Source organism: Mus pahari, chromosome 1, assembly GCF_900095145.1.
Source record: "Mus pahari chromosome 1, PAHARI_EIJ_v1.1, whole genome shotgun sequence".
Lineage (NCBI taxonomy): Eukaryota > Metazoa > Chordata > Mammalia > Rodentia > Muridae > Mus > Mus pahari.
The window spans coordinates 115,998,713-116,023,338 of record NC_034590.1 but is presented as its reverse complement, the minus strand read 5'-3'; the positions used below and the strand labels follow the sequence as shown (position 1 = coordinate 116,023,338).

The 24,626-nt window shown below is 53.1% G+C and overlaps 2 protein-coding genes across 9 annotated transcripts in view; one reads left to right on the top strand and one right to left on the bottom strand.

The window, feature by feature from the left end:
* Pc (pyruvate carboxylase) overlaps positions 1 to 24,626 on the bottom strand; it is a 112,753-nt gene that overhangs the window by 1,754 nt on the left and 86,373 nt on the right. For all 7 annotated transcript variants that reach the window (XM_021198720.2, XM_029531917.1, XM_029531044.1 and 4 more), the window contains 15 exons: positions 18,049 to 18,184; positions 17,735 to 17,919; positions 17,393 to 17,558; positions 17,147 to 17,292; positions 16,893 to 17,010; positions 16,540 to 16,691; positions 14,779 to 14,897; positions 12,190 to 12,352; positions 9,953 to 10,135; positions 2,320 to 2,464; positions 1,988 to 2,077; positions 1,521 to 1,899; positions 845 to 1,085; positions 477 to 726; positions 23 to 267 (listed from right to left, as the gene is read on the bottom strand). In XM_021198720.2, the coding sequence (XP_021054379.1) occupies positions 23 to 267; positions 477 to 726; positions 845 to 1,085; positions 1,521 to 1,899; positions 1,988 to 2,077; positions 2,320 to 2,464; positions 9,953 to 10,135; positions 12,190 to 12,352; positions 14,779 to 14,897; positions 16,540 to 16,691; positions 16,893 to 17,010; positions 17,147 to 17,292; positions 17,393 to 17,558; positions 17,735 to 17,919; positions 18,049 to 18,184 (2,718 nt within the window). The remainder of the gene's footprint in view (positions 1 to 22; positions 268 to 476; positions 727 to 844; positions 1,086 to 1,520; positions 1,900 to 1,987; positions 2,078 to 2,319; positions 2,465 to 9,952; positions 10,136 to 12,189; positions 12,353 to 14,778; positions 14,898 to 16,539; positions 16,692 to 16,892; positions 17,011 to 17,146; positions 17,293 to 17,392; positions 17,559 to 17,734; positions 17,920 to 18,048; positions 18,185 to 24,626) is intronic.
* Positions 4,172 to 8,180, top strand: Lrfn4 (leucine rich repeat and fibronectin type III domain containing 4). 2 transcript variants are annotated; one of them, XM_021198743.2, is made up of 3 exons: positions 4,172 to 5,003; positions 5,451 to 6,809; positions 7,325 to 8,180. In XM_021198743.2, exons 2-3 carry the CDS (start codon positions 5,461 to 5,463, stop codon positions 7,884 to 7,886), a joined length of 1,911 nt encoding a protein of 636 aa, XP_021054402.1. In that variant the 5' UTR covers positions 4,172 to 5,003; positions 5,451 to 5,460; the 3' UTR covers positions 7,887 to 8,180. The 2 variants fall into 2 exon arrangements, with proteins under 2 accessions (XP_021054402.1, XP_021054409.1); XM_021198750.2 differs by having other exon boundaries at positions 4,172 to 6,809.

Below are 24,626 nucleotides of genomic sequence, written 5' to 3'. Positions count from 1 at the left end.
TTAGGTAAGGGACCTTGCTCACCTTGATGAGGTCCCCCAGCATCTGGTTAGCCTCCACATAGGCCTTCTTGACCTCTTTGAACTTGGAGCCAAGCCCCATGCTGTGGGCCTGGAAGTGTAGGTTGGTGTACTGGCCCCCTGGGATCTCATTCTCATACACGTCGGAGTTGCCAGACTTCATGGTAGCCGTGCAATCGAAGGCTGCATACAGTCCCCGAGCCCCTTCCCAGTACTCACTGTAGTCAAACACACGCTCCAGGGGTACCTCTGCAGGGAAGCTAGAGTCAGGAGAGCTTGGCAGTGTGCCAGTACTCCCAGGGGTCCTTTCCAGAACTCAGTGTTAGCTCAGATCTCATCTCAAATTTGGGTGGGAGGAGGAGGCGGCCAGGCCAGAGTGAGGCATCTGACTGCCGGGCTCCACTGGGATTATTCATGCATTGAAAGGGGCGTGGCCCTGAGTTGTTCCTCTGTCCTACCTGTGTCCAGAGGAGTCCCTTTGGTACAGGCCACCAGGGCCCCCATGCTTGGCTGTGAGGTCATCCCAGACATGGAGTCTACTGCCACATCCACAACATCAGCCCCTGCTTGTGCACAGGCCAGCATGGCTGCCACGCCTGCCCCTGATGTATCATGGGTATGGATGTGCAATGGGAGGTCGGGGAATCGGTCCCGGAGGGAGCTGACCAGCATGGAGCAGGCGGCAGGCTTCAGCAGGCCGGCCATGTCCTGAAAAAGTGAAGAGAAGGACTTATGGTGAGGAGGGACCTGATGTGTTCCTGTATTACAGGCCATAGTGGGTATCATGGGAGGGTGAGAGGAATAGATGGGCAAAAGGCCCCAGCACCTTAATGCACAGGATGTGAGTGCCAGCTCGCACCAGTTCTTCAGCTAAGCCCATGTAGTACTCCAGTGAGTATTTAGTGCGACTAGGGTCAGCCACGTCCCCCGTGTAGGAGATGGCAGCCTCCACCACACCCCCAGCACTGCCTGCAGCCTCCATGCCCAGCAGCATGTTTGGCAAGTAGTTGAGGGAGTCAAAGACTCGGAAGACGTCCATACCGTTCTCTTTGGCCACCTCACAGAACCTGGCAGGTGAGAAAAGTAGGTGAATTCTTCCTGTCTCCCTGTACCTCCTTCTCTAGGTCCTGGCCCCTAGGGAATGTAGCCTGGCCTGGCAGGGGAGTGGGTATTTCAAACTGAACAAGGCCTTTTCCAGGATATCCTGGACCAAGTGACTGGCACTGGCAGAGCCATCCAGCCTGACTGAGCCTGGAGGACTGGTAAGATTCTTAGCAAGGAAGTGTAGCTGAGGAGAACACTGAGCAGAGAGCCCTCAGGCTGTTTCAACCCCAGTTCCGTGCTGTGACTCCTGGGACAAGTCCTCTCCCTCAGTGTTTGCTGCCACAGATATCCGGAAGCCCTAACTGCTCTGCTTCTGAAATTCTGTTTGGTCCCCAGAGGATACAGTCAAAGACTCTATGGACCCCACTGCTGTGTGGTCCCAGCAGACCCAGGCTTACTTGAAGACCACATTGTCAGGGTAGTTGGTGTAGCCCACAGCGTTGGCCCCCCTCAGGAGCATCTGGAACGGGATGTTGGGGATAAGCTCCCGGAGCTCCTGGAGCCGGCGCCAGGGGCACTCATACAGGAAGCGCATGGCAACGTCGAATGTGGCGCCTCCCCAGTTCTCCATGCTGAAGAGCTTGTTGAAGTTGTGGGCAACATAGGGCGCAATCTTTTTGAGATCATGTGTGCGCACTCTGGTGGCTAGCAGTGACTGGTGGGCATCCCGGAAGGTTGTGTCCATCAGCAGCAGCCCCTGGTGATTCCGCACAGCTCGGGCAAAGCCCTCTGGCCCCTCTCGCAGAAGGATGTCTCTGAAACCAGCTGGAGGTGGGCCTAGGGTAGACAAGAATATCAATGCCTATCCTACAGGTAGCAACCTCCCACGGTCCCTCTGAGTTGTTAAAGATGGATCTCAACCTACCTATGGGCACCACAGGAACAGCAGGATCCACAGGACTGGGGCTGACATTGACAGGGATTGGAGTGGTAGGGCCATTCACCATGACATGTCCTGGGGAGGAAGTGGGCACTGGGTCAAGGCTGCTTGGAGGGAGAGCCCAGGGCAGCAGGGTGACTAGGTAGGTAGGGAAGGGGGCCCTCTCCAGGACACCTGGGCCTCTTGGGTCTAGGCAGTGGAAACCTAATAAGGGACATGTGGACAGAAAGGAAGGTACAGGACCTTAACAAGGGCAGGAGTACAGGGTGGGAGATAAGAAAAAGTCAGGAGGAAAGAGAAGGGCAGTGCAGGCAGACCGAGGTAATGTAGCAACTTCTGGGCCCGGTTCTGTGCAGGTCGAAGCTGGAACAGCTCAGGGTTCTCATCGATGAACTGGGTGTCCACTGTGCCGGCCAGAAACTGCTGGTTGTTGAGAACATTCTGCAGGAAGGGGATGTTGGTCTGCAAGACAGAGGCAGAGGGGTCACTAGGCAACTTAAGGGAGGGAACGGAGACTACAGGTGCTCCTCTGGAGCCAGGGGCTAGATGCACACCCTCCATCTTGGCTCACCCCAGAACATATGCCAGTGCCATCCCCTCGTGATTGAGTCCACACACTAAGACCTAACACCTCCCATGGGCTAGAACCTAGCTCCAGGAGCAGCACACACCACCTTTTAACCCCTGCCAGCCACACTTCTTGAACCCATTCTCATGAGACCACCTCCTGCTAATTCCAAAGGCTAATTCCCATCTTCTTGCTAACAGCTCCCACCTAGACACTCTTCCCCACCCCCTCTTCTACCCTTCCACTTCTCACATGCTACTGTCCTTAGGATACCCTGATCAGGACCTGCTGCCCCTGTGACAGCCTCTGTTTCCAGAGCCAAGTGGAGCCATCTCCAGTGCACCTGCACTCCCCATGGAGCTCAGCAAGCCCTGAATCCCATGCTCCCAGCCTATCTGCTAGATGGATACGTTGCCCTCTACCCTGCCTACCCTGTACTCTTAATCTCTTCTGCTCAATCCACACATTTCTCCTCCCAAGCTGCCTCAACACAGTTACCCTTGCCCAACAGATTGGACATGAGTGGTGCCTTGCCCACCAGCTTCTGACAGGGAATCATTAATGATTACAAAGTAGGACCCAGCTATCGGGCCTTGCATCTGCTTGTCCCCTGGAAACTTGCCCATGCACCCTCCCCCAAAAGGGACCAAAGCATGGCTCTTAACTGTTAAGCCATCTGAAGAACCCAGGGCTGCATAAGGGTGAGAAGGACCCTCAAAGTCCCCAGCCACCGCGCAGATTCCTCCCCTTTGCGACTACTGGACCTCCCACCATTGCCTCTGCTGGGAAGCTCCCTGGCGGTAGGAACGGGGCCAGGAACCACCTGGCTCCCACCACAGGCTAACACATGGCAGATACTAGAATACGTGTATATTTGGAGTGAATGGAAACTGTAGAGGAAGAAAAAGAAGTATCGGCCACCACCTCATATCACAGATGACTGGACCAAAGATCCAAATTATTTTTGCAACAGCTGGGGTGTCCCAGGAACAAATCAAGCATTGGCTTCCAGCTGCAAGGACTTAAGCCCCTCAAGCTGTAGAGTTTCCTTAGGTGTGAATAGTACAGGCTATTAACAGCCTTGGGTCTCCATGAGAAAAGCGTTTCTGTAGTTAAGTAACTTGTTCAAGGCTGTGCAGCTGTACCAGGCAGGTCTAAAATCCAATCTCTTTCTCCCCCAGTTCCTGCCACCCACGCACTCATTAGATTCAGGTATGAAGGGAGGGGGATAGAGGAAGATGGGGTCCAAGTAGCCTGGGACGAGAAGATGCCCCGCAGGAGGTGGTAACTTATTATCCCAACTAAGTGAAACCACTCCTGGGAGACAAACAAGATACCCAACTTGGTTCTGAGTCCACCTCACATTTTAGACCGTTCGGACCTCACTCCCTAGGAGGAGGCCCCTCTAGAAGAGGGAAGGCGGAGCTATGACACGGAGAGGACCACTGACGCACAGCTTCAAACAGCGTGCCACAGCCAGCCTGCTGGGAAACCGCGCAGCACAGACCAATCCAGCCGGAGGCGGAGGCCGGTTGGCTGGGGAACGCCCGGCAGGGCGGGAGGGAGACCGAGCAGAGGAGGGAGGGGCGCGGTGGGGCGGGGCACGACGCCAGTCCTGTGGCCAAGCCCTCAGACCCCACCCGCAGGAGCCCTGTTGGGGGCGCCACCCCAGCACCCCCCCAAAGGGCCCGGGCCTGTGGGGGATTCTTCACGTGACGCGGTGATGCAGAACGGTTGTGACCTTCAGTGTGTGTCTGCGAACGCTGGGGTCCCAGTAACAGTGCGGGTTTGCACCCGGCCCTGCCCGTGGGTGCGGGGACGTGTGGGTGTGTGGGCATATGTGGGCGTGTTGGGGAGGGTGCCCAGAGACATGTGACAAAGACCCGTCTCTGGGAGATGGTAAAGAGGCCTAGAGCTGGCGCTTTGTCTGGTTGTCTGCAGAGCCGCGGCGCCCGCCTGAGCGGTTGCAGGATGCTTGGGCGCCAGGGTGGCCGAGGGCGCGCGCGCCCGTGCCAGGGTGAGTGCGCTGCGGCAGCGCCGTGGGGCAGAGTGGAGGGCTTGGCCGGGCCTCGGGCGTGACTGTGCGCCACCCGTGGGCGCTGCAGTGGCCGCGTGTCCCCGTGACCTCCCGAGCCCGGCTGGGGCCCGGGTGGATCCCTGTGCCCCTCCCGGTCCACCTTCCACGTGCGTGTTCGCGGCGCGCGTGTCCGCCAGCGCGTACCCGCCTGCCTGTCGCCGCCGCCACCGCGAACGGCGCGGAGAAAAGGTGCCGGGAGCCGAGAGAGCCGGGGCCGAGGGCCCGAGCGCCATGGGCCGGAGGGCGCGCGGCTGGCGGGCCCGGCCTCGCCCCCGCGAGAGAGCGGCCTGGAGTCGGCAGGGGCCGGCTGGGTCCGCGGGGAGGCCAGCCCGCGCCCCCTGAGCGACGGACACCAGGTGAGCCCCCCTCCCCCGCCCCGACAGGGCTCAGAGGGAGGCCCGCCCGGGGAGGAGCCACAGTCCACGCCAGGGATTTGGGGGACGCCATCCTCAGCCACGAAGGGGAAGGCACGGAGGGGGGAGGGGGCTGGCCGTTCCAGAGGATGCCAGAAGGAAGTTCCCGGACCCTCCCTGCTCTTGGCCCTCCTCCACTTCCTGCCTCTTGCCTCACCTTGTTCCCAGTACCTGGACTCCCTTCAACTGTTTGGGAAATGTGACCTTTACTCTGGGGGGCCCTAGTCTGCAGCCCCAGCCATCTTTTCTCCCTGGGGTCCTCTGTGAGCCTCTTACCCAAACCTTCCCCAGTTCAGACTCTGGAAACTGGTTCCTGGGACTGTGCCCTGGGCACAAGTGGGCACATGCCCTAGCCCCACCTGTGCCTGGGGCTGCGGCCCTTTCCCACAGGGCACTCACCATGGCCCCGCCGCTCCTATTGCTGCTGCTGGCCAGTGGAGCCGCTGCCTGCCCGCTACCCTGTGTGTGCCAGAACCTGTCGGAGTCGCTCAGCACCCTTTGTGCCCACCGAGGCCTGCTGTTTGTGCCACCCAACGTGGACAGGCGCACAGTTGAACTGCGCCTGGCTGACAACTTCATCCAGGCCCTGGGACCACCTGACTTCCGCAACATGACAGGGCTGGTGGACCTAACGTTGTCTCGAAATGCCATCACCCGCATTGGGGCTCGCTCCTTTGGGGACCTGGAGAGCCTGCGCTCCTTGCACCTGGATGGCAACAGGCTGGTGGAGCTGGGCAGCAGCAGCCTCCGGGGGCCTGTCAACCTCCAGCACCTCATTCTCAGTGGCAATCAACTGGGCCGCATCGCTCCCGGGGCCTTCGACGACTTCCTTGACAGTCTCGAGGACCTGGATGTGTCCTATAACAACCTCCGGCAGGTTCCCTGGGCTGGCATAGGCTCCATGCCTGCCCTGCACACCCTGAACCTGGACCATAACCTCATCGATGCACTACCCCCAGGTGTCTTTGCTCAGCTCAGCCAGCTCTCCCGCCTCGACCTCACCTCCAACCGCCTGGCCACCCTGGCACCTGATCCACTCTTCTCCCGAGGCCGGGATGCAGAGGCCTCCCCCTCCCCCCTGGTGCTGAGTTTCAGCGGGAACCCATTGCACTGCAACTGTGAGCTGCTGTGGCTGCGGCGGCTGGCCCGGCCGGATGACCTGGAAACCTGCGCTTCACCACCAACCCTGGCAGGCCGCTACTTCTGGGCAGTGCCTGAGGGAGAGTTCTCCTGTGAGCCTCCGCTGATTGCCCGGCACACACAGCGCCTATGGGTGCTAGAGGGCCAGCGGGCCACCCTACGGTGCAGGGCCCTTGGTGACCCTGTACCTACCATGCACTGGGTTGGCCCTGATGACAGGCTGGTTGGCAACTCTTCTCGAGCCTGGGCTTTCCCCAATGGGACCCTAGAGATTGGGGTGACGGGCGCTGGAGATGCAGGCGCCTATACCTGCATTGCCACCAACCCTGCTGGTGAGGCCACAGCCCGAGTGGAGCTCCGGGTACTGGCCTTGCCCCATGGTGGGAACACCAGTGCTGAGGGGGGCCGTCCTGGGCCTTCGGACATTGCTGCTTCTGCTAGAACTGCTGCTGAAGGCGAGGGAACTTTAGAATCTGAACCAGCCGTGCAAGTGACAGAGGTGACTGCCACCTCTGGCCTGGTGAGCTGGGGCCCAGGGCGGCCAGCAGACCCAGTGTGGATGTTCCAAATCCAGTACAACAGCAGCGAGGATGAGACCCTCATCTACCGGTGAGGATGGGCCTTGCACATGCCCTTCAGCCTGCTTTGTTCACTGCGCCTCCCTCCCTGCTCACCCTGTACCCCCAGGGTCTGCCTGTTCCCCCTCCAGGCCTGTGCCTGCTCCTCTACTTCTAAGCTCGTGGCTGGGGCAGAGGAATGTGGCTGCTTTTATAAGGGGGTCTCAGGTAAGGCTGTATGTGCCAGCCTTCCCGACCCTCAGTGATAGCAGCTTGGGTGCCTGCTAAAGCACCTGACCCCACCCCTGGGTGTTTCTGCCTCTGCTTGGTTCCATTCCCACCCCCAACTCCTCTTACCTGAGGCCTGTGTCTGCACACACCCATCTCTGCCCTGGCACTGTTCTGCACATGGATGCCTGCCATTGTTTCTGCTTTCCTGAGGGAGCACAGGCCTATGTGTATTGACAGGGCCTTACAGGCCTGAGGGGCTGTCCAGGGCAAACCTGAAAGATGGGGATGGGGGCTGTACCCCACCCTGGGGCTCTGACCACCTGCCCTTGCCTGCAGGATTGTACCAGCCTCCAGCCACCACTTCCTGCTGAAGCACCTGGTTCCTGGTGCTGACTACGACCTCTGCCTGCTGGCCCTGTCACCTGCTGCTGGGCCCTCCGACCTCACAGCCACTAGACTGCTGGGCTGTGCCCACTTCTCTACACTACCAGCCACCCCCCTGTGCCATGCCCTACAGGCCCATGTGCTGGGCGGGACCCTGACTGTGGCAGTGGGGGGTGTCCTAGTGGCTGCCTTACTGGTCTTCACTGTGGCCTTGCTGGTTCGGGGCCGGGGAGCTGGGAATGGCCGCCTCCCACTCAAACTCAGCCATGTCCAATCCCAGACCAATGGTGGCACCAGCCCCATGCCCAAGAGCCACCCACCACGGAGCCCTCCACCCCGTCCTCAGCGCAGCTGCTCCCTGGACCTAGGAGACACCGGAGGATGCTACGGGTATGCCAGGCGCCTGGGAGGAGCCTGGGCCCGGCGGAGCCACTCTGTACATGGGGGGCTGTTGGGAGCTGGGTGTCGGGGGGTGGGGGGCAGTGCGGAACGGCTGGAGGAGAGCGTGGTGTGACAGAAAGGGCAGCCTCTTTTGTGCCCTGAGGAAGGAGCAGTGCCACTGTTGGGCCCAGGTGGCAGCACCCAGCCTGGGTGGGCAGCACGGCCCTGGGTCCCACTCTGCTTTTTATCCTCAGTACCTCAGGCCCCCATGTACTTGGTGGGACAGCAAACCCTTTCCTTGGTTTTGGCCTCCAGACTAAAGGGACAGGTCCCACCAACAGGTGCTCAGAGCCACCAAGGCAGGGGCTGTAGCCACCAAGAGGGAGTCTTGTTTCTATTTATAATAAAATTGTTGGGGACACTTCAGTGTTGGTTTTTGGTCTCATCCTGCTTGGTCCCCAGGAGGGAGGAAGGGAGGCTGTTAGGGGTCCACAGATGAGTGTAGGTATCAAGGCTAAAACCACTAGGCCCAGCAGGGGTGGTTCTCATAGCCCAAGACTCCCAGCTAGTCTATGGTAGTCAGGGTAGCAGTCAAGAGTTGGAGTCTGGTGTCTGCTGGCCCTGCCAGAAGGCAGGCATCAGTCTAGGATCCTCTGGAAGGCCCTGTGCTTCCCTGGGCCTGAGTAAGATGGCTGTTCTAAGATATGTAGCTCTATGTTGGGCTTTCTGGGAAAGCTGACTTCAACCAGCTGATGAGGTGAATACACAGCCTCTGCTCTACTCTGATGCCTGGCTGGGCCCCACAGTGCTCAGATGAGTCCTGCATGGGCACCCAGGTGCTTACTGAAAGTGCAGTAGATACTGGCAGCTGAGTAGCTTGAGTGGCATCTACTGTGCCCACAACTGCAGCCAAGCTCTCACACACCCAACCTCCCGGCACCATAAAAAAAAAACCTGTGTGTGACCTAGAGAGATGCTTGCAGGACATAAGCAATCGTTAGGAGACAGGAGAGGATGTTAGGATGTGTTCAGGAAGGGGACAGGGACAGGCCCCAGATCTGTAGTCATGAACCCTATTGTCCCTGCTCTCACGACTACAAGAGGATGCCGGGATCTTGAACTCACTGTGATACAGGACAGGTGTGTATGGTTGTATGGCTGGCACTAAGGGTGGAAAAACTAATCAGTATTGGCACAACCTCAAAGCAGGAGGCAGCCCAGCATATACCCCAGCATATACCCCAGCATATACCCCAGCATATACCCCACAACCCTCCCATCCCTCCTCAGCCAGAGGAAAGCCAGGTCCCACAGCATAAGGCAGTGAATCTAAGATGTGGGGAACTGACTTTACAGCATAACCCTGCCCTCAACAGAGCCTGTGAGCTCCGAATACCAGAAGGTTCCTAGCATCTGGGAACCCACTATCTTTCCCAAGACTGGCTGTAGGAGACAGGCTTCTCTGCCCTACCCCACAGGACAGGCTCAAAACCTTCCTCCCACAAGGTTTTCCAAAAAGCCTTTGAGCCCACTATGGTCACTGACAGAACCTGTGAACAGAGAGGAAAATGACTGTGGCCACTGTGGGGCCATGAACCTCTAAGCTTTAACAATAAGAGGACTATAAGAGGCCAGCACCCAGCATTGCCCACATAGCCAGAGCACCCCACGGGAGCCTCTGTTAGAGGAAGGAAGAACTCAACAGGGGCTGTGGGCCTAAGTCTGTACCTAAGTGTGCCCCATCCTATGTGGGCAGGTGCTGGCTCAAAGGACAACATTTCTTGGCTGTGAATTTGCCTGTAGCTGCAGAAACTAGTTACAGAAGTAGCCCAGTGAGGAAGCAATAGGCACCATGAGGCTCTTGTTACCTTGCAGAGGCCCAACCACTGTGGCCAGAGCCCTGACCCTTGCTACTCTGAAGCACCTGCCACTCTCGGTGCCAGGAAGCCAGGATTGCTGGGAGCTGGCAGAGCGTCTGAGCTTCTTTGTCAGGGCTAGAGCTCTCACCCAGGGATCCATACTTAGACAGAGACCCAGCAGGGCCCTGGCCCTGGCAGCCTGAGTCCAGCCAGGAGAGGTTACTGTGCCACTGAGACTGAGAGCCACCCCAATACGAGTAGACAGCACACCTGCCCCTTGGTAACACCCAACCAAAAGGGCCCACGGTGGGCAAAGGTGGGGGAAGGCGTAACCTCTCACCTTTACACCTCGGACACGGAACTCGGCCAGGGCTCTGCTCATCTTGGTGGCAGCTGTGGGGTGGTCTTTGCCGTGTGCAATGACCTTGACAAGCAGAGAGTCATAGTGGGGCGATATGACAGCTCCCTGGAATGCAGAGGCGTTGTCCAGGCGGATGCCCATGCCCTCACCACTCCGGAAAACCTGTTGTTGCCAGAGGGAAACGCAAGTCAGCGTTGGGATGGAAACTGGCCCCCAGAGCGCTGAGCACAAGGGTACCCAGACAGCCCATCACTGACCAGTCAAGTTTCTTTCTACTTCTGCCAACAGACCCAGGCTCCAGCTCTGAGTCCTACGCATTCACTCTTGTACTGCAGCAAGAAGGGGACGGGGGAGGAATGCCCTGCCAGGCTCCCAGATCATGCTCAGCCCAGTTGGCAGCCCAGGTGGGAAGGGCCAGAACCTGACCTTTCACCACCTGTCTGACGACCCTCCTTGGAGGCCCAGCCTGTGTCCACCATCGTTCCGGAGCAGCACGCACAGCAGCTCACTGCAGCAGAGAAGTCCCTGCCCAGATAGTGCTGGGTCAGACAAGTGCACAGGCCACAGGCCACTAGCAAGGACAGGAGGTGGGCAGGCTGACCGAGGAGGGATTCTGCTGCTTAGGTTTCCTTTTGGTTCTGAGACAGATCAGCTTTTTTGTAGCCCTGCCCACCCTTGTAATGTAGCCTAGGCTGGCCTTGAACTCATGATGAGCCTCCTGCCTCAACCTGGGTGCTGAGATGGCACCACCACACCCAGCTTGGGTTTTTTGTTTGTTTGGTTTTTTGTTTTTGATGCTGCTGCTGCTGTTGTTGTTGGTGGTGGTGGTGTTTAACGTAGAGGGGAGGGTGGGAGAAAGAGCAGGGAGGTGGGAAGAAGACTTGGAGAAGAAATATGCACAATGAAGGAAATGCATCCGGCTCATCCAGAGAACTCGAGAGGCAAACAGAAGGGGAAGTAGCAGACATAGACGGCCGCTAAGGTAAGGGCTTGGGTGTCTGGGGTCACTTAAATTTGTACACACAGGTGAGTGCTGATGACAGGCGTGGGGCAGGTGGGGGGATCTGAAGTTCACAGAGAAAGTGAGGGAGAGAAGAGGCCAGAGGGACTGGACTGGGGACACCCTCAGCATCTACCCTTCTGCTGCTAAGGACACAAGCTGTGTTCAGTAAAGAACTTCATGCAATATTTAAGGGTGGACACTCAACTGTGTGCAGGAACTACCAGCTAAAAATACCCTGTGGTGACCATCTCGAAAGCCAGCCCCTGGCTGTGAAGGTGGAGGTGGAGAGGAACAGTAGCCCAGCAGCTGGCAGCTGAACCCTGGTGTGTCAGCTGCCCCTCCCAGCCAAGGGCAGAAGAGCCAGGGCTGTAGGGCAGCACCAACCCTACGCTGCCCCACCTAGGAACTCAGAAATGAGTGCAGGTGGCCAGCCATGGAAGCCCTTGGGCCCTCAAGGTCATCAGAACTGACCTAGCACCCCAACCCTGCCCCAATCTTAACCATACTACTTTTGGACATTTTTTCAATTCTAGCATCTGGTTCATGCTCATATTTGGCATTCTTGTATCCTGCTACAAGTGCCAACCCTGACTGCCTCTAACATCCTGCATCCCCTGACCAGTAGACAGTGCCACTGACATGCAAGGTGAGTGACCAGGCTGGAGCCACATACAGGGAATGGAAGGGACAGAGGCAGCGGAGCCCAAAGGCTCTAACCCTGACAGGGGAATCGGCAGAGCTGAGGTAAACTGCCCCTCAGTCCCTCAGTGCTGCCCACTGAAGAGCTCCCTTGCTTACTCTCGAGGGGCCTGCTGCTTCACTCACTCTCCCACAGAGACCCCAACCCTCTGTTTCCCTACAAGGCCCTGCCTCACCAGCTACCCCTCACCTCTGACAGAAGGCAGGGTAGAGATCAGTCATTCTGGGTTTGTCACAATGAGGCTTTGGGTTCCTAGGGCACCAGGACCAAAGCATTACATGTGGGGGCTCACAACGACCCCCTAAGCTGGTCTGTCCCCATTCCCGGGTGATCTGCTGACTTTCTGCTAGGTTTCTCTGGAATGTTCGTCCCTTACTCTAGGACAGAGATGGGTTCTCATGTATTCTAAGCCAGCTGCAATTGGTTCCTTGGTGATAACCTGGGCACCATGAAGAGGCAGCGAAGGATCTCAGCCCAGGCTGGAGCAAGTGTCACACTTGATATGTCACCTACCTCAATGCGGCCGGTGTCTGGCTGGAAGCTGCGTGCAGGGTCCTCGGTGGTGACCCGACACTGAATGGCACAGCCATTGATGCGGATGTTCTCCTGCCGCAGGCCCAGGTCAGGCAGGCTCCGGCCTTCGGACACATGGATCTGAGCGTGGACCAGGTCCACGCTGCAAATGAGGAGGACACCAGGGAAGGAGGAAATGAGGTGAGGCATGGAGGCAGGGGGTCTACGATTCACAGGGCCACTGCTGCTGCACCCTCTTCTCAGCCCAAGCAGCCTGGAGTCCTCTATCTGATGGTCCCACAGCCTACACTGCTTAGTCCAGAAGACAAGTCTACCTGCCCTTCACCCTCCTCATAGCTCCTTCCAACAGTCTGTCCTGTTTGCCTTGTCCTAAGGTCTACAAATTCCTGACTCCCTGTGACACCAAAATTAGAAGTATAGGCAGAGGTTACTGTCACAGGGTTGGGACACTCACTCTTGGAGAATGGGGGCTACACTGTGTGTGCAGGCAGACTGCAGAATAGGAATCACGAGGCCGGGTATGTCAGCATGCATCTGTAATCTCAGTATTGATAGGTACAGGCAGGAAGATTAGGAGTCCAAGGTCACCCTTGGCTATTTAACAAGCTTGAGGCCAGTGTGGGCCCCATGAGACCCTATCTAAAAACAAACAAACAAAATAGAATCAAAAGGCAAACAAAGGAAAACAGGGAAATGTACTAGCTGGAAGCCTGCAAAGGTACACAGTCAGGACACTGTGTTCCTCAGGCACATGTAGAGCGGAAGGCTTTCCCCGTTTGCATGGTTGTGTAAGACTAGCCTGAGCTATGGCCACTCTTAAAGATGGTGTCAAGTTCAGGTAAAGAGCTGTCAGCACAGGCCCTCCAGGTCTAATGAACTGTCTCTAAGGCTCATGGCTAGTACTGTACTGGCAGACTATCCTCAGTACTCAGTGTCACCTTTGTAAAGCACAGTGGTAATAATGGTCACCATGACACCCTCAATAGGTCACTGACCCTTCTTGCATGGTGGATCTCCATGGTAGTACTCCCTATCAGAGGAGTTGAGAGTCAAGACAGGCCACAGCTAGCTGACCCTGCACATGGCTCAAGGCGTGGGGACCCTGATACTGAGCAAGCTAATCTTGGTAAAGCAGCACCGGGGCACTGACTAGGGAACACGGCTGGAGCGTCACTGTGACCCTAGCTCTGACTCTAGGGACTCAGGCGTCTGTGGGCTTCTGGATATGTTCTAGGCAAAGACAGCCGCGTGGGAGACAGCATCATAAGTCTTGAGTTCAGCCAAAGAGAAAACGATCAGGAATGTTCCATGGAAAGGTGGACTGGTCCCAGGTCCAAGATTAGTATCTACATGGCTCAAAATATGTATCTTGAAATAATGAAAACGATTTTCACAGTTTATAAAATAAGTAGATTTTCTTTGTAAGTCCATACCCAAAGCTTGTAGGAAAATACACCGGTACAAATCTTACAGGAAGCTGCAGCTTACATTTGGACAGATGTTTATAGACATACCCTGAACCACAAAAGCCAGAACAGTGCACTGTCCAATAGAAAGCAAGATAGCTGAATTATTACAGTGCAGATAGTAGAACAGTCTACTGCTAATAAAAGTACTCACGAAGAATAATGTCTGGGGGATGCCTTCAATAAATAGCAAACTTTTTGTTGTTTTGTTTTTTGGTTTGAGATAGGGTCTCTGGAAATCCTGGAGATCACTATGCAGATAAGGCTAGCCAGATGTGCCTGCCTCTGCTAGGATTAAAGGTGTGAGCAAATAGCAAGTTTTTAAACAAGAATAAACATTCTAGCTCAGCAGCTAAGAGTGCTGGCTGCTCCTGCTGAAGACCTGGGTGTGGTTCCCAGCATCTATATGGTAGCTCACAATCCTCTGTAATCCTAGTGCTGGGGGATCAGATGTCCTCCTCTGGCCTCTCTGGGTAAGCATACATATAAAAATAAAATATATAAATCTTTTTTAAAAGTCTACCTAAAGCTGGAGAGATAGCTCAGTGGTTAAGAACACTGACTGCTCTTCTGAAGATCCCGAGTTCAGATCCCAGCAACCACATGGTGTCTCACAACAATCTATAATGAGATCTCACGCCCCCTTTTGGGGTGTCTGAAGACAGCTACAGTGTACTTACATATAATAATAAATAAATCTTAAAAAAAAAAAGTCTATCTAAGGGGCTGCAGAGAGGACTTGGCAGTTAGGAGCCCTGGCTGCTCTTCCAGAGGATCCCAGCTAGCACACGGCTTTCACAACCACCTCTGCTTCCAACCTGAGGAACCTGTGCTTGCTGCTGGTCTCCATGGGCACTGTATATACATAGTACACAGACACGCTGCGGCAAACATTCATACACAAAATAAAAACAAAAATGGTTTTAAGTCTATCTAAAACATCAACAGCATCTCTACAAGCCTTGGATTCATCTGAAAAATGGGGTGATGGGCCCCTTCTTCACAAGTACTGCCACAAGAGCTCCATGGAGTGCCTGCAGCCCTGGATCCTCATTATGAGAGCCTCTTTCCTGCCCCGCCCTGCCCTCTGCCCTCTGCTCACTCTGTGATCTCCTCGGTGACCGTGTGCTCCACCTGCAGGCGGGAATTGACTTCGATGAAGTAGTGCTTGCCATGCTTGTCCACCAGGAACTCCACAGTGCCTGCGTTCTCATAGCCTACCTGTAGGGGTGGCCAGTAAGCAGAGGTCTCCAGAGTCAGGGCTGTGCCACCTGAGCCTGCCCACCACACAGGTTCTGGAACAGAACAGCTTGTGGCAATCCAGCCACCTACCCTCAGTTCCCCTGCAGTGGCCTCGACCCAGAATATACCTCCACCCCTCCACCCTACAGTCTCAAGGATCCTGGGAAGCTGCTAAGGCCAGGCTACAGCCAGCAAGTCTAGGTGAAGACGTCCTGGAACCACCTCCACTGTGGCTTTCCCAGCAGCCTCCTTGGCCCATGTCCAAATCCCTCCCAGCCTCTCAGACCTGCAGTCCTGGGCTTCCCAGCCCAGGTCTCACTGCAGAAGGGCTTCCAGGAAGTTTCCTCTTGTACTACTCTGCCCTCATCCTCATGGCCACCACCTCAAGCGATGTCACTTGAGGACGAGCAACAGTGACACAAACATGGATTGCAGCCCTGCTTTCATTCTGCTTCTGGTCCTTCCAGAGCAACATAACACTTCCCCGGGCTCTAAGCTGGTATGATTGGTCTCAGAGCAAGGCCAAGGTGAGGCTGTTCCTCCGAGGCAACCCCAGCTCCACCAGACCTCACCAGAACCTCTGCTCACATTGCTGAGCCTTGTCTCAGAGCCACTCTGTCCCCACTCTCCATAGCCTCTTCTGAGCCCTGGCTGCCTGCACTGAAGGCCATGGGGGCTCACACCTGGGACAGTGTGACATACCTGGGGGTAAGAAGTCTAAGGGAGGTGGGTATAGGAGAGAACCTGCTGCCATGGCAGGGGCTTCTAGGCCAGTCAGGGACAAGTCATTGCTTATAGACACAGCTCCCACCTCCACTCCCCAGGATCTACTCCACCAGCTGAGCAGAGACTGGCAGAGACACTGTGATAAGGAAATAGACTGTGCTGCAGCCGAGGTTAGAAGCCACTGAGGACACGCCCTAACTCTGCCAGTATATGAGGACTCTCATTTCCTTTACAGTGATCAGGTGAGCTGGTACCACAAAAGTTAGCTTATATAGCAAGAGTAGAAAAATGGAGCCGGGCAGTGGTGGCGCACGCCTTTAATCCCAGCACAGGGGAGGCAGAGACAGGAGGATTTCTGAGTTCAAGGCCAGCCTGGTCTACAGAGTGAGTTCCAGGACAGCCAGGGCTACACAGAGAAACCCCCTGTCTCAAAAAAACCCCAAACCCCAAAACAAACAAAAAAAAAAAAGGAGAAGGAGAAGAAAAGAAAAATGGAGCGGACACACCTTCCTCTTGACCGAGCATCTCTACTACCAGTGAGCATCAAATCTGCTCTCACTTCTTCCAGCCTCAAGAGGATGTCTCCCCCCCCCCCACAACAGGGCCTACCCATTCTTTTTTTTTTTTTTTCCTTTTTCCTTTTTCGAGACAGGGTTTCTCTGTGTAGTCCTGGCTGTCCTGGAACTCACTCTGTAGACCAGGCTGGCGTCGAACTCAGAAATCCGCCTGCCTCTGCCTCCCGAGCACTGGGATTAAAGGCGTGCGCCACCACGCCTGGCCGGGTCTACCCATTCTTTCAACGGGCTGTCTACAGGGAGTTTCCAAACCCCAAGTCATGAAAGACAGTAAGAAAGTTTGCAAAAATGGGCTCATGTCCCTGGGAACATGCCCTCACCTGCTTGGCAAGTTTGACAGAGTCACTGGTGAGGCGTGAGCGGAGTTGGGGGTCCAGGTGGGTAGCAGGGGCGATCTCTACCACCTTCTGGTGCCGCCGCTGGATGGAGCAGTCTCGCTCATACAAGTGCAGGATGTTCCCATACTGGTCCCCTGGGCATACAAGAAACTGGATTCAGCCTTTTTTTAGAATCCAAGTGACTCCTGTATACCCTCTGACCCCTTGGGCACTGTGGCTACTTGGCCACCTGACTTCTGCTCTGTCCCAAGTCCCCCGAAAAGGCTGTCCCAAAGGTTGCTACTGTAAATCAGGGAGATGTAGGCTTCTCCTGTCTCACACAACTCCCCACTCACCTAGGATCTGCACCTCAATGTGCCTTGGCTTCTCAATGAACTTCTCCACAAACAATGCTCCATTCCCGAAGGCGGCCAAGGCCTCAGAGTAGGCCCGGGTGTAATTCTCCTCCAACTCCTAGGGGCACAGACAAGGCTGGGCAGACATGGGAGCAGCTCTGTGCCCTCTGCCGACACCTCTGTACACTTCCTAGAGACCACCACAGGCTGCCAGCCCAGCTCTGAGACCTTGGCATATGTTCTGCCCTGCTTACCTCATAGCTATGCACAACCCTCATGCCACGGCCCCCACCTCCATAGGCGGCCTTGAAGATAATAGGGAAGCCATAGGTGTTGGAGAACTCGTGTGCCTCGTGCAGGGAGTTGATGGGGGAGTTAGTGCCAGGGACCACTGGAACACCTGTTGGGAGAGGACGGGGGGTCTCTGTAACAGGCTGAATCCTCACTACATCTTGCCACAGCCCCCTCCCCTCTATCCCCTAGGAGGAACTGTATGTCACCTGCAGCGATGGCAATGGCCCGGGCTTCCACCTTGTCTCCCATCTTGCGGACCACCTCTGGACTTGGACCAATGAACCGGACTCCAGCATCTTGACAGGCCTGGGCAAAGTCTGCTCGCTCTGAGAGGAACCCATAGCCAGGATGCACAGCATCTACACCATTTTCCTGCAAGGGGCAAGAGAAATGCCTGGGTACCTTCCCCTTCCTCCTTTTCCTTGCTGGGATCTACTCCCATCTCCCTTGTACACATATTCTGCTGGTGGGTGTGGGTGTAGGGTGCAGCACAAGATCCTGCCCAGCCTCAGGAAACCCTGGCATCTCCTAGGCCAAGATGACTCTACCTTGGCCACCTTGATGATGTCTGGAATGTGCAGGTAGGCCTGCACAGGTGCCAGGCCACGGCCAATAAGGTAGGCTTCATCAGCTTTCTGCCTGTGCATCTGCCCTGTGTCCTGCTCCGAGTAGACAGCCACTGTGCGGATACCCAGCTCTGTGCAGGCACGAAACACTCGGATGGCAATCTCACCTAAGACAGACAGGGTGAACAGTTAGACTCCTGGGTCCTGAGAGAAACACAAAGGAGACTGGCCAGGCAGGGTGAGGAGAGGTGGCCAGGCTAGGCTGGCCCAAGGACCTGAACCCTGGTAGTACTTACCTCTGTTGGCCACCATTACTTTCTTGATAGGCTTATACTCCAGACGCCGGACATTTGGGGAGGCAACAGGGGCTGAGGAGGATCGGCGGACACCCAGGAGCCTCAGGCCCCCTCGAACTGTTTGGAACTTCAGCATCTGAGGAAGGGCAATCAGAGTCCAGGTTAGAACAGGCTACTGTGCATCCCACATCTGGAAAGAGAGAGGAAAGAGAGAGGGACCCTAACCCACAGAGGACTACAAAGAAGAAAGCCCCATCTCCAGTTCCATTTGTGGTGGAGCTGTGGACAGCAAGCAAATCTAACCCAGTGAAGCGCAGCTCAACATCCTCGGAACAGCACAGTTACAGAGCAGTCCTGTGCAGGCATGGTGTGCATCTTGATGCTGTGCATTCAGGCTTACGACCCTCAGTCTCCACTAACCTCTAACACAGACTTCTTTCATGTGTTGATCCTGTCACCCTGCTCTCTCAGGAGGTAGCTTTGGCTCTCAGCTAAAGGACAGCATTTTTTGTTTTTTTGTTTTTTTCCAAACAAAGGCCGGAACCTTCCTTCTACTGAGGAATATTAAGCAAAATATTCATCACAGCCAGAAAGGGCAGCTGAAGAGGCTGGTCCAGAGACATAAGCATACTTTGGGACTCCACTGACAGGAGGTCCTAAAGTGGTTAAGACAGTGGGGTGGGGCTGAAGGAGAAGCAGAGAGGGATGCTGCTCTGAGCTGATGGTAGGATGGGGAGTTGTATTTAACAATGACAAAGTTTCTATCTGCACCAAGAGAAGAATTTTGTAGGTAATGGTGGAATTGCTGTGAATGGACTTAGTGCCACTAATTGTGCACTCTGGCTGAGACAAGAAATCCGCCATGGCGTATTATACAGCAACTTAATTTTTTAAATCATCTGAAAAATAACTTACATAACACAAAGCAGATTCATAGCTAACTACTCACTTTATAAACTAAAGATGCAGTAGTGTGTGGAGGTTCACAACTGTAATCCCAGCTATTCAGGAAGCTGAGGCAGGAGAATTGCTGAAGTTGGGGCTATTCTTGGCTAATAGTGAGTTTCAGGACAGCTTGAATTATAGTGTGTTTTACCCCTACTCCCTCAAAAAAAACACTATAGAGATGGGGAGAAGGGAGAAATGGATGAGGTATAGAAGGCAGAGGAGAGATCCAGGAAAGAAGGAAAAGACAAAACAGGGCTCACATCTGCATTGGGCCTCTCCACTCACACACCTTTATCTAACAGTTATTTGGTTCTTAGTAAAAGGTAGAAATGGTTGACTCAGCCACTTGCTTTTAAACATAAAAGCAAACTTAATAAATAAAACAAACATTGCAAAAACCTTGATGTCACAGGGACAACCCATCGATACAGAGGAGGGAAACTATGAACAGGAAGAGAAGGCATAAACAAGCAAGTCTTACAAAGAAGAAGAGGGGAGGGTAGCAGCAGGTCCACCCCACCCATGAGGCACAGTCTGTGGCCCTAAGCCCATAAAGGGCCTGATCTGTGAGGCCCAGCCAGCAGAGAGGGAAAAGGAAAGGTAGAAGCTCACTTCTGACCACACAGTGATGGCCAAGTGCTTCAAAGGTCATGTTTTGTGAATGTCCTAGGGAAAGACGGTTACTGCAACTGGATATAAGAGATGATTCTTTGAAGAGGGGACATAGGAGATGGAACCTGAACAGGGAGAAAGAGGTGGCCACATCCAGATGGGTGAGAATAGCAATCACCAAGGCCTTGAGGGAACAAGCTTGGGACAATGACACAAGCTGGGCAGGTAGGAGATGGAAGGAGTCCTGTGTGAGGCAAGGTTGGAAACATGGACAGACCGGCTGGTCACTGACTCCTTCAGGCCATGAACAGGTCTAAAGGGCTATTGGAAAAGCCCTATCAGACCATTCCAGAGGCTGAGAAGAGATGTCGAGCCTCTGACTAGGGCAGTGGCTATGGGATCAAGCTGGAGTCAGAGAAGATGTAGGGTAACCTCAGACAACATTCACTATGGGGGCCATTGAGTTGAGGACTGATGGCCAACCCGACAAGACTATAGAGAGAAAAGCAGGGTCAGGAGTGAAGGAAGCTCATGGACAAGGGGAGGTCAAGGGGGAAAACCTGGCATTTTGATGATAGAGAATGTATACATTCTGGGTGAGAATACTATACAATAGAAAAGGCCCAGGCCTGTACTTTTTGGCTTGACTAGGAGGAAGAGCCAACAAAGAGCCAGCTACCTAAGAACAAAAAGGAAGCCAGGAACAGTATGCTGAGCTCGGGTGCACGTCTTGCTGAGCCCAAGGCTTCAAAAGTGTGTGGAGGAGTCACCGTGCTGGACTCCAGGCTCCAGGCTTTTCTTTTCTTTTTTTGGTTTTTTGAGACAGCATTTCTCTGTGTAGCCCTGGCTGTCCTGGAACTCACTCTGTAGACCAGGCTGGCCTTGAACTCAGAAATCCACCTGCCTCTGCCTCTGCCTCTGCCCCTGCCTCTGCCTCTGCCTCTGCCTCTGCCTCCCGAGTGCTGGGATTAAAGGTGTGTGCCACCACTGCCCAGCTTCCAGATTTTCTAAACTAGCCATGTCTTGACCTTAGGATAGTGCTATAATCCCTAGGGCAGCTATGGCAGCTATGGCTTTTTTTTTCTTAAGTTTCATGGAGCCCAGGCTGGCCTCAAACTGCATAGGAGTTCAAGATGACCTCGAACTCCTGATCCTTGGGAGCCCCAACTTCCCAAGCTACAGGAATGCACAACCACAGTTGGCTGCAACCACGATTCTTGTTGTTGTGTGTTTAATTTTGTTTTTGGAGACAGGTTTCTGTTTTTATCCCTGGCCATCTTAGAACTGGCTCTGTAGACCAGGCTGACCTTAAACTCAAACATCTGCCTCTGCCTCTGGAGTAGTGGAATTAAAGGTGTCTGCCACCACTGACCAGTGGGATGAAGTTTTTTATGTATGTCCCATAATAAAAGTTTAACTTAGAAATTACAAACAGTAAGAGATTAACAGGAATTAATAATCAAATAGAACCATAACAAATGCTGTGACACAGCTATGTGAATGTGGTCTCAGGTCTTGCCTGTGGATTGTAGCAACTCAGCGTATTTTCTTCTCCTTAGTAACTCAAGAACTTTCACCTTTTTCACTTAAAGAAAGCAGATAGCTTCCCCTGGCAAATCTTAGCAGCCAGCCTCACTTCCCTTCTGCTTTGGGACCACTGAAGTAAAATACTGGTTACCTAGATACAAGTGGTTCCACAGCAGTCAATGAAGACTGAGACACTACTAACCAACTAGCAAGCAGGTAGCAAATACAGCACTCTCTGAACAAAAGTGTAATTCTTGATTTGGGAGGAAGTGGGAGGCTGCAAGACCCAGAACAGCATACCACCTAAAACTTAAGACTTGATTATTTCTAGAATTTTCCCTTTATTACTTTTGGACCATAAATTGCCATGGGTGACTGAGCTGAGGAAATAGGAATTGGTGGATCCTAATGTTAACACATTGTGGACAAACTGGGCCAGCATGTCACTGAATAAGAGTTGAAGGTATATCAGCAGCACCAAATGAAAGCATTGGTGCCTCCTGAAGTTATCCACTTCAGGGGTATGGAAGCCACATTCCTACAGGGCCCTGCCTCAGATATACAACCCAGGTTTAACTAAAGCCTAATTTCCATATTTTATCCAATGGGGGACACACACAATTTTTATTCATTCAAATATGTAAAATTAATGTTTGAAAATTAATGCTTCAAATATGTGAAAGATGCTAAGCCTTGTGGTACAAGCCTTTAATCCCAGCACTTAAGAGGCAGAGGCAGGCGAATCTCTGTAAGTTTGAATCCAGCCTGATCTACACAGAGAGTTCCAGAACAGCCAGAACTATGTGAGAGAGACTGTCTCAATGAACAACAAAAGCCCAACTATGTAAAAGTTCATATGAGACATGAACTGGAGAATCAGTTCAAATGAAAGGAAACGATAAGACAGCTAACTGCACGCAGGCGCTGACTGGACCTTGCACTTCTGTTGTCAGCAAGGGCACAAGGACACAAAGGGACTGCAGATAAAGTTTAAACAAGTCTGTGAGTTACACAGTATGTGCTGATGTCCACTTCTGATCTTGCTGCTGGTCAGTGGTAAGGAGAAGTACTGACAGCAGCACAAAGCCCGATACAGGAGGTCTTCCTCCAAACATCTAGACGCACGCTGAAAACAGAGCAAGGTGCTCCCCTGGCTGTGAAGTCACAGCAGCTTCATAAAAGATAATATCTCTAACTGAGAAGGCACACAGGTCCCACTCCCAGGTTCTGTCCAGTTACCCTGTTTTTTTTTTGTTTGTTTGTTTTTTTTTTTGGTTTTTCCAGACAGGGTTTCTCTGTGTAGCCAAGGCTGTTCTGGAACTCACTCTGTAGACCAGGCTGGCCTTGAACTCAGAAATCTGCCTGCCTCTGCCTCCCAAGTGCTNTGTAGACCAGGCTGGCCTTGAACTCAGAAATCTGCCTGCCTCTGCCTCCCAAGTGCTGGGATTAAAGGCATGCGCCACCACGCCCGGCTCTCTGGTTACCCTGTAAGCCCTGTTCAGATCTATCCAGAGTCTTCAAGCCAGGCCCACTAAGGCACTGAATGATCTCAGCATCAAGAGTTCAAGGCCAGTCTAGGCTATCTTTTGAGACTAAGTCTTGTTATAATATAGCTCAGGCTCACTTGAATTTACTGTGTAATCCTCCTGCATCAATTCCCCAAAGACTGAAATTATAGTTGTGTACCACCTGTAATTTAAAACAATAAACCTAGCTTTAAAACAAAACAAAAGCTTTTACAATACAAAAAGTACACTGAAGATGGGAGGGAAAGCTAGAATGTTGGGGGGAGCTAGAATGGATATGATCAAGATAAGTTATATAAATATATTAAATGTCAAAAAATAAAGTTACAATTCCTTTTAAAATAAATGTAGCCTCCTGTTCCTTGCTGGGTTATTTCTCCTCCAGGAATCCAGACCTTCATATTATGAAACAGAGACTGGGATGTGTATGGGTGTTCAAAATACTGCCATTTACAACACCAAACAGCAGAAGGGATTTAAAGTCTGACTGAAAGGTCCTGGGTAGACATTACAAATCTACAAATGATGGGTTTGCATGGGTGTGTACAACATGGAAGGTGTTTGTGATACAATGTGAAGCCAAGAAAATGAGGTAAACTATACCATCTCATAAAGTTTTTTTTCTGGAACAAGGCTGACAACTGGTAAGATCATGCCAGTGAACCACCTCATTGCCATAGATTGGTGCAGTATGTTTCTTTCCTTCTTTATGCATTTATATATTTCCACATACAGAAGTCTGTATGTTTTATCCAATGGGAACACTTTATTTTCTAAGATAAGAACTTTACTTATTTTTTTATTGCTGCATTAGAAATGAGAAGCTGTAAAAGCATGCAACTTCAGAACGATGGCAAAGCAACACAACCACCACTAACGGTTAAAACGGCACCATGTGCGTGGGGGGGGGGCACGAGGGCTACAAACACAGTGGTCATCAGTGGCCAGATCACAGTCTGCACCTGCCATCTGGAATTTATGCATCAATGACTGGGTCCTGATTACCACTTAACCATCAGTACCAGTGAGAAGCCATTAGCAATTGGCTTAAGTCTCTCCAGACACACAGTTTATAAACGTAAGCCTGTCAGGCCCTGTTGAAGGAGATCCCCACTTCACTATCCTTTAACACTCTCTCCTGCTGTTTAGTTTTCTTTGACTGGGAAGTATTTTTTTTATTATTATTAGTTTTCTTCAATTTTAATTTGTCAAAATTCTCCACGTCAGACAAGTCTGGCTTCTCATTCACTCATATTGACTGCTTGCTCCAATATATGTTCCAGGACAACAACAGGTTAGACTTGCTGGCTCAGGACCAGGCTGGGGGCACATTATTTATAATTAGAAAAGAAAATGGGGCTGTCGAGATAACTCAGCTGGTAAAGGTGCTTGTTGCCAAATTTGATGACCTGAGTTTAATCCCAGAACCCACAAGGAGAGAACCTCAATGTGGTACTCATGCCCACTGCTCACCAAAAATAAATAACTGTAAAATACACTTGTAATACCAGTTCTTGGTAGGCTGAGGCAGGAGAAAATCTTTTTGTTGTTGTTGTTGTTTTGTTTTGTGTTTTGTTTTTCGAGACAGGGTTTCCCTGTGTAGCTCTGGCTGTCCTGGAACTCACTTTGTAGACCAGGCTGGCCTCGAACTCAGAAATCTGCCTGCCTCTGCCTCCCGGGTGCTGGGATTAAAGGCATGCGCCACCACCTCCTGGCTTCAGGAGAACAATCTTAAGTGCAAGGCTGAACTACATAGAAGATTGTTTCTTGACAATCACTTGTTACCACTTGAGCATTTGACTCTCATCCTTTGAGTAAACAGGCCATTTTGCTGCCCTGCCCTTCTCTCATCACACAGGCCCCCCAATTCCATTCTCCAGATAAGGAGTCATCCTTCCTGGAAGGCTAACCCCCCCCACACACACAGAGAGAGAGAGAGAGAGAGAGAGAGAGAGAGAGAGAGAG

Bases quoted from the DNA above. Each gene is read 5' to 3' on its own strand.
- Lrfn4 (XM_021198743.2), top strand. From the start codon at position 5,461: ATGGCCCCGCCGCTCCTATTGCTGCTGCTGGCCAGTGGAGCCGCTGCC. The intron at 6,810-7,324 runs GTGAGGATGGGC...CCTTGCCTGCAG, and splicing joins GATGAGACCCTCATCTACCG to GATTGTACCAGCCTCCAGCC.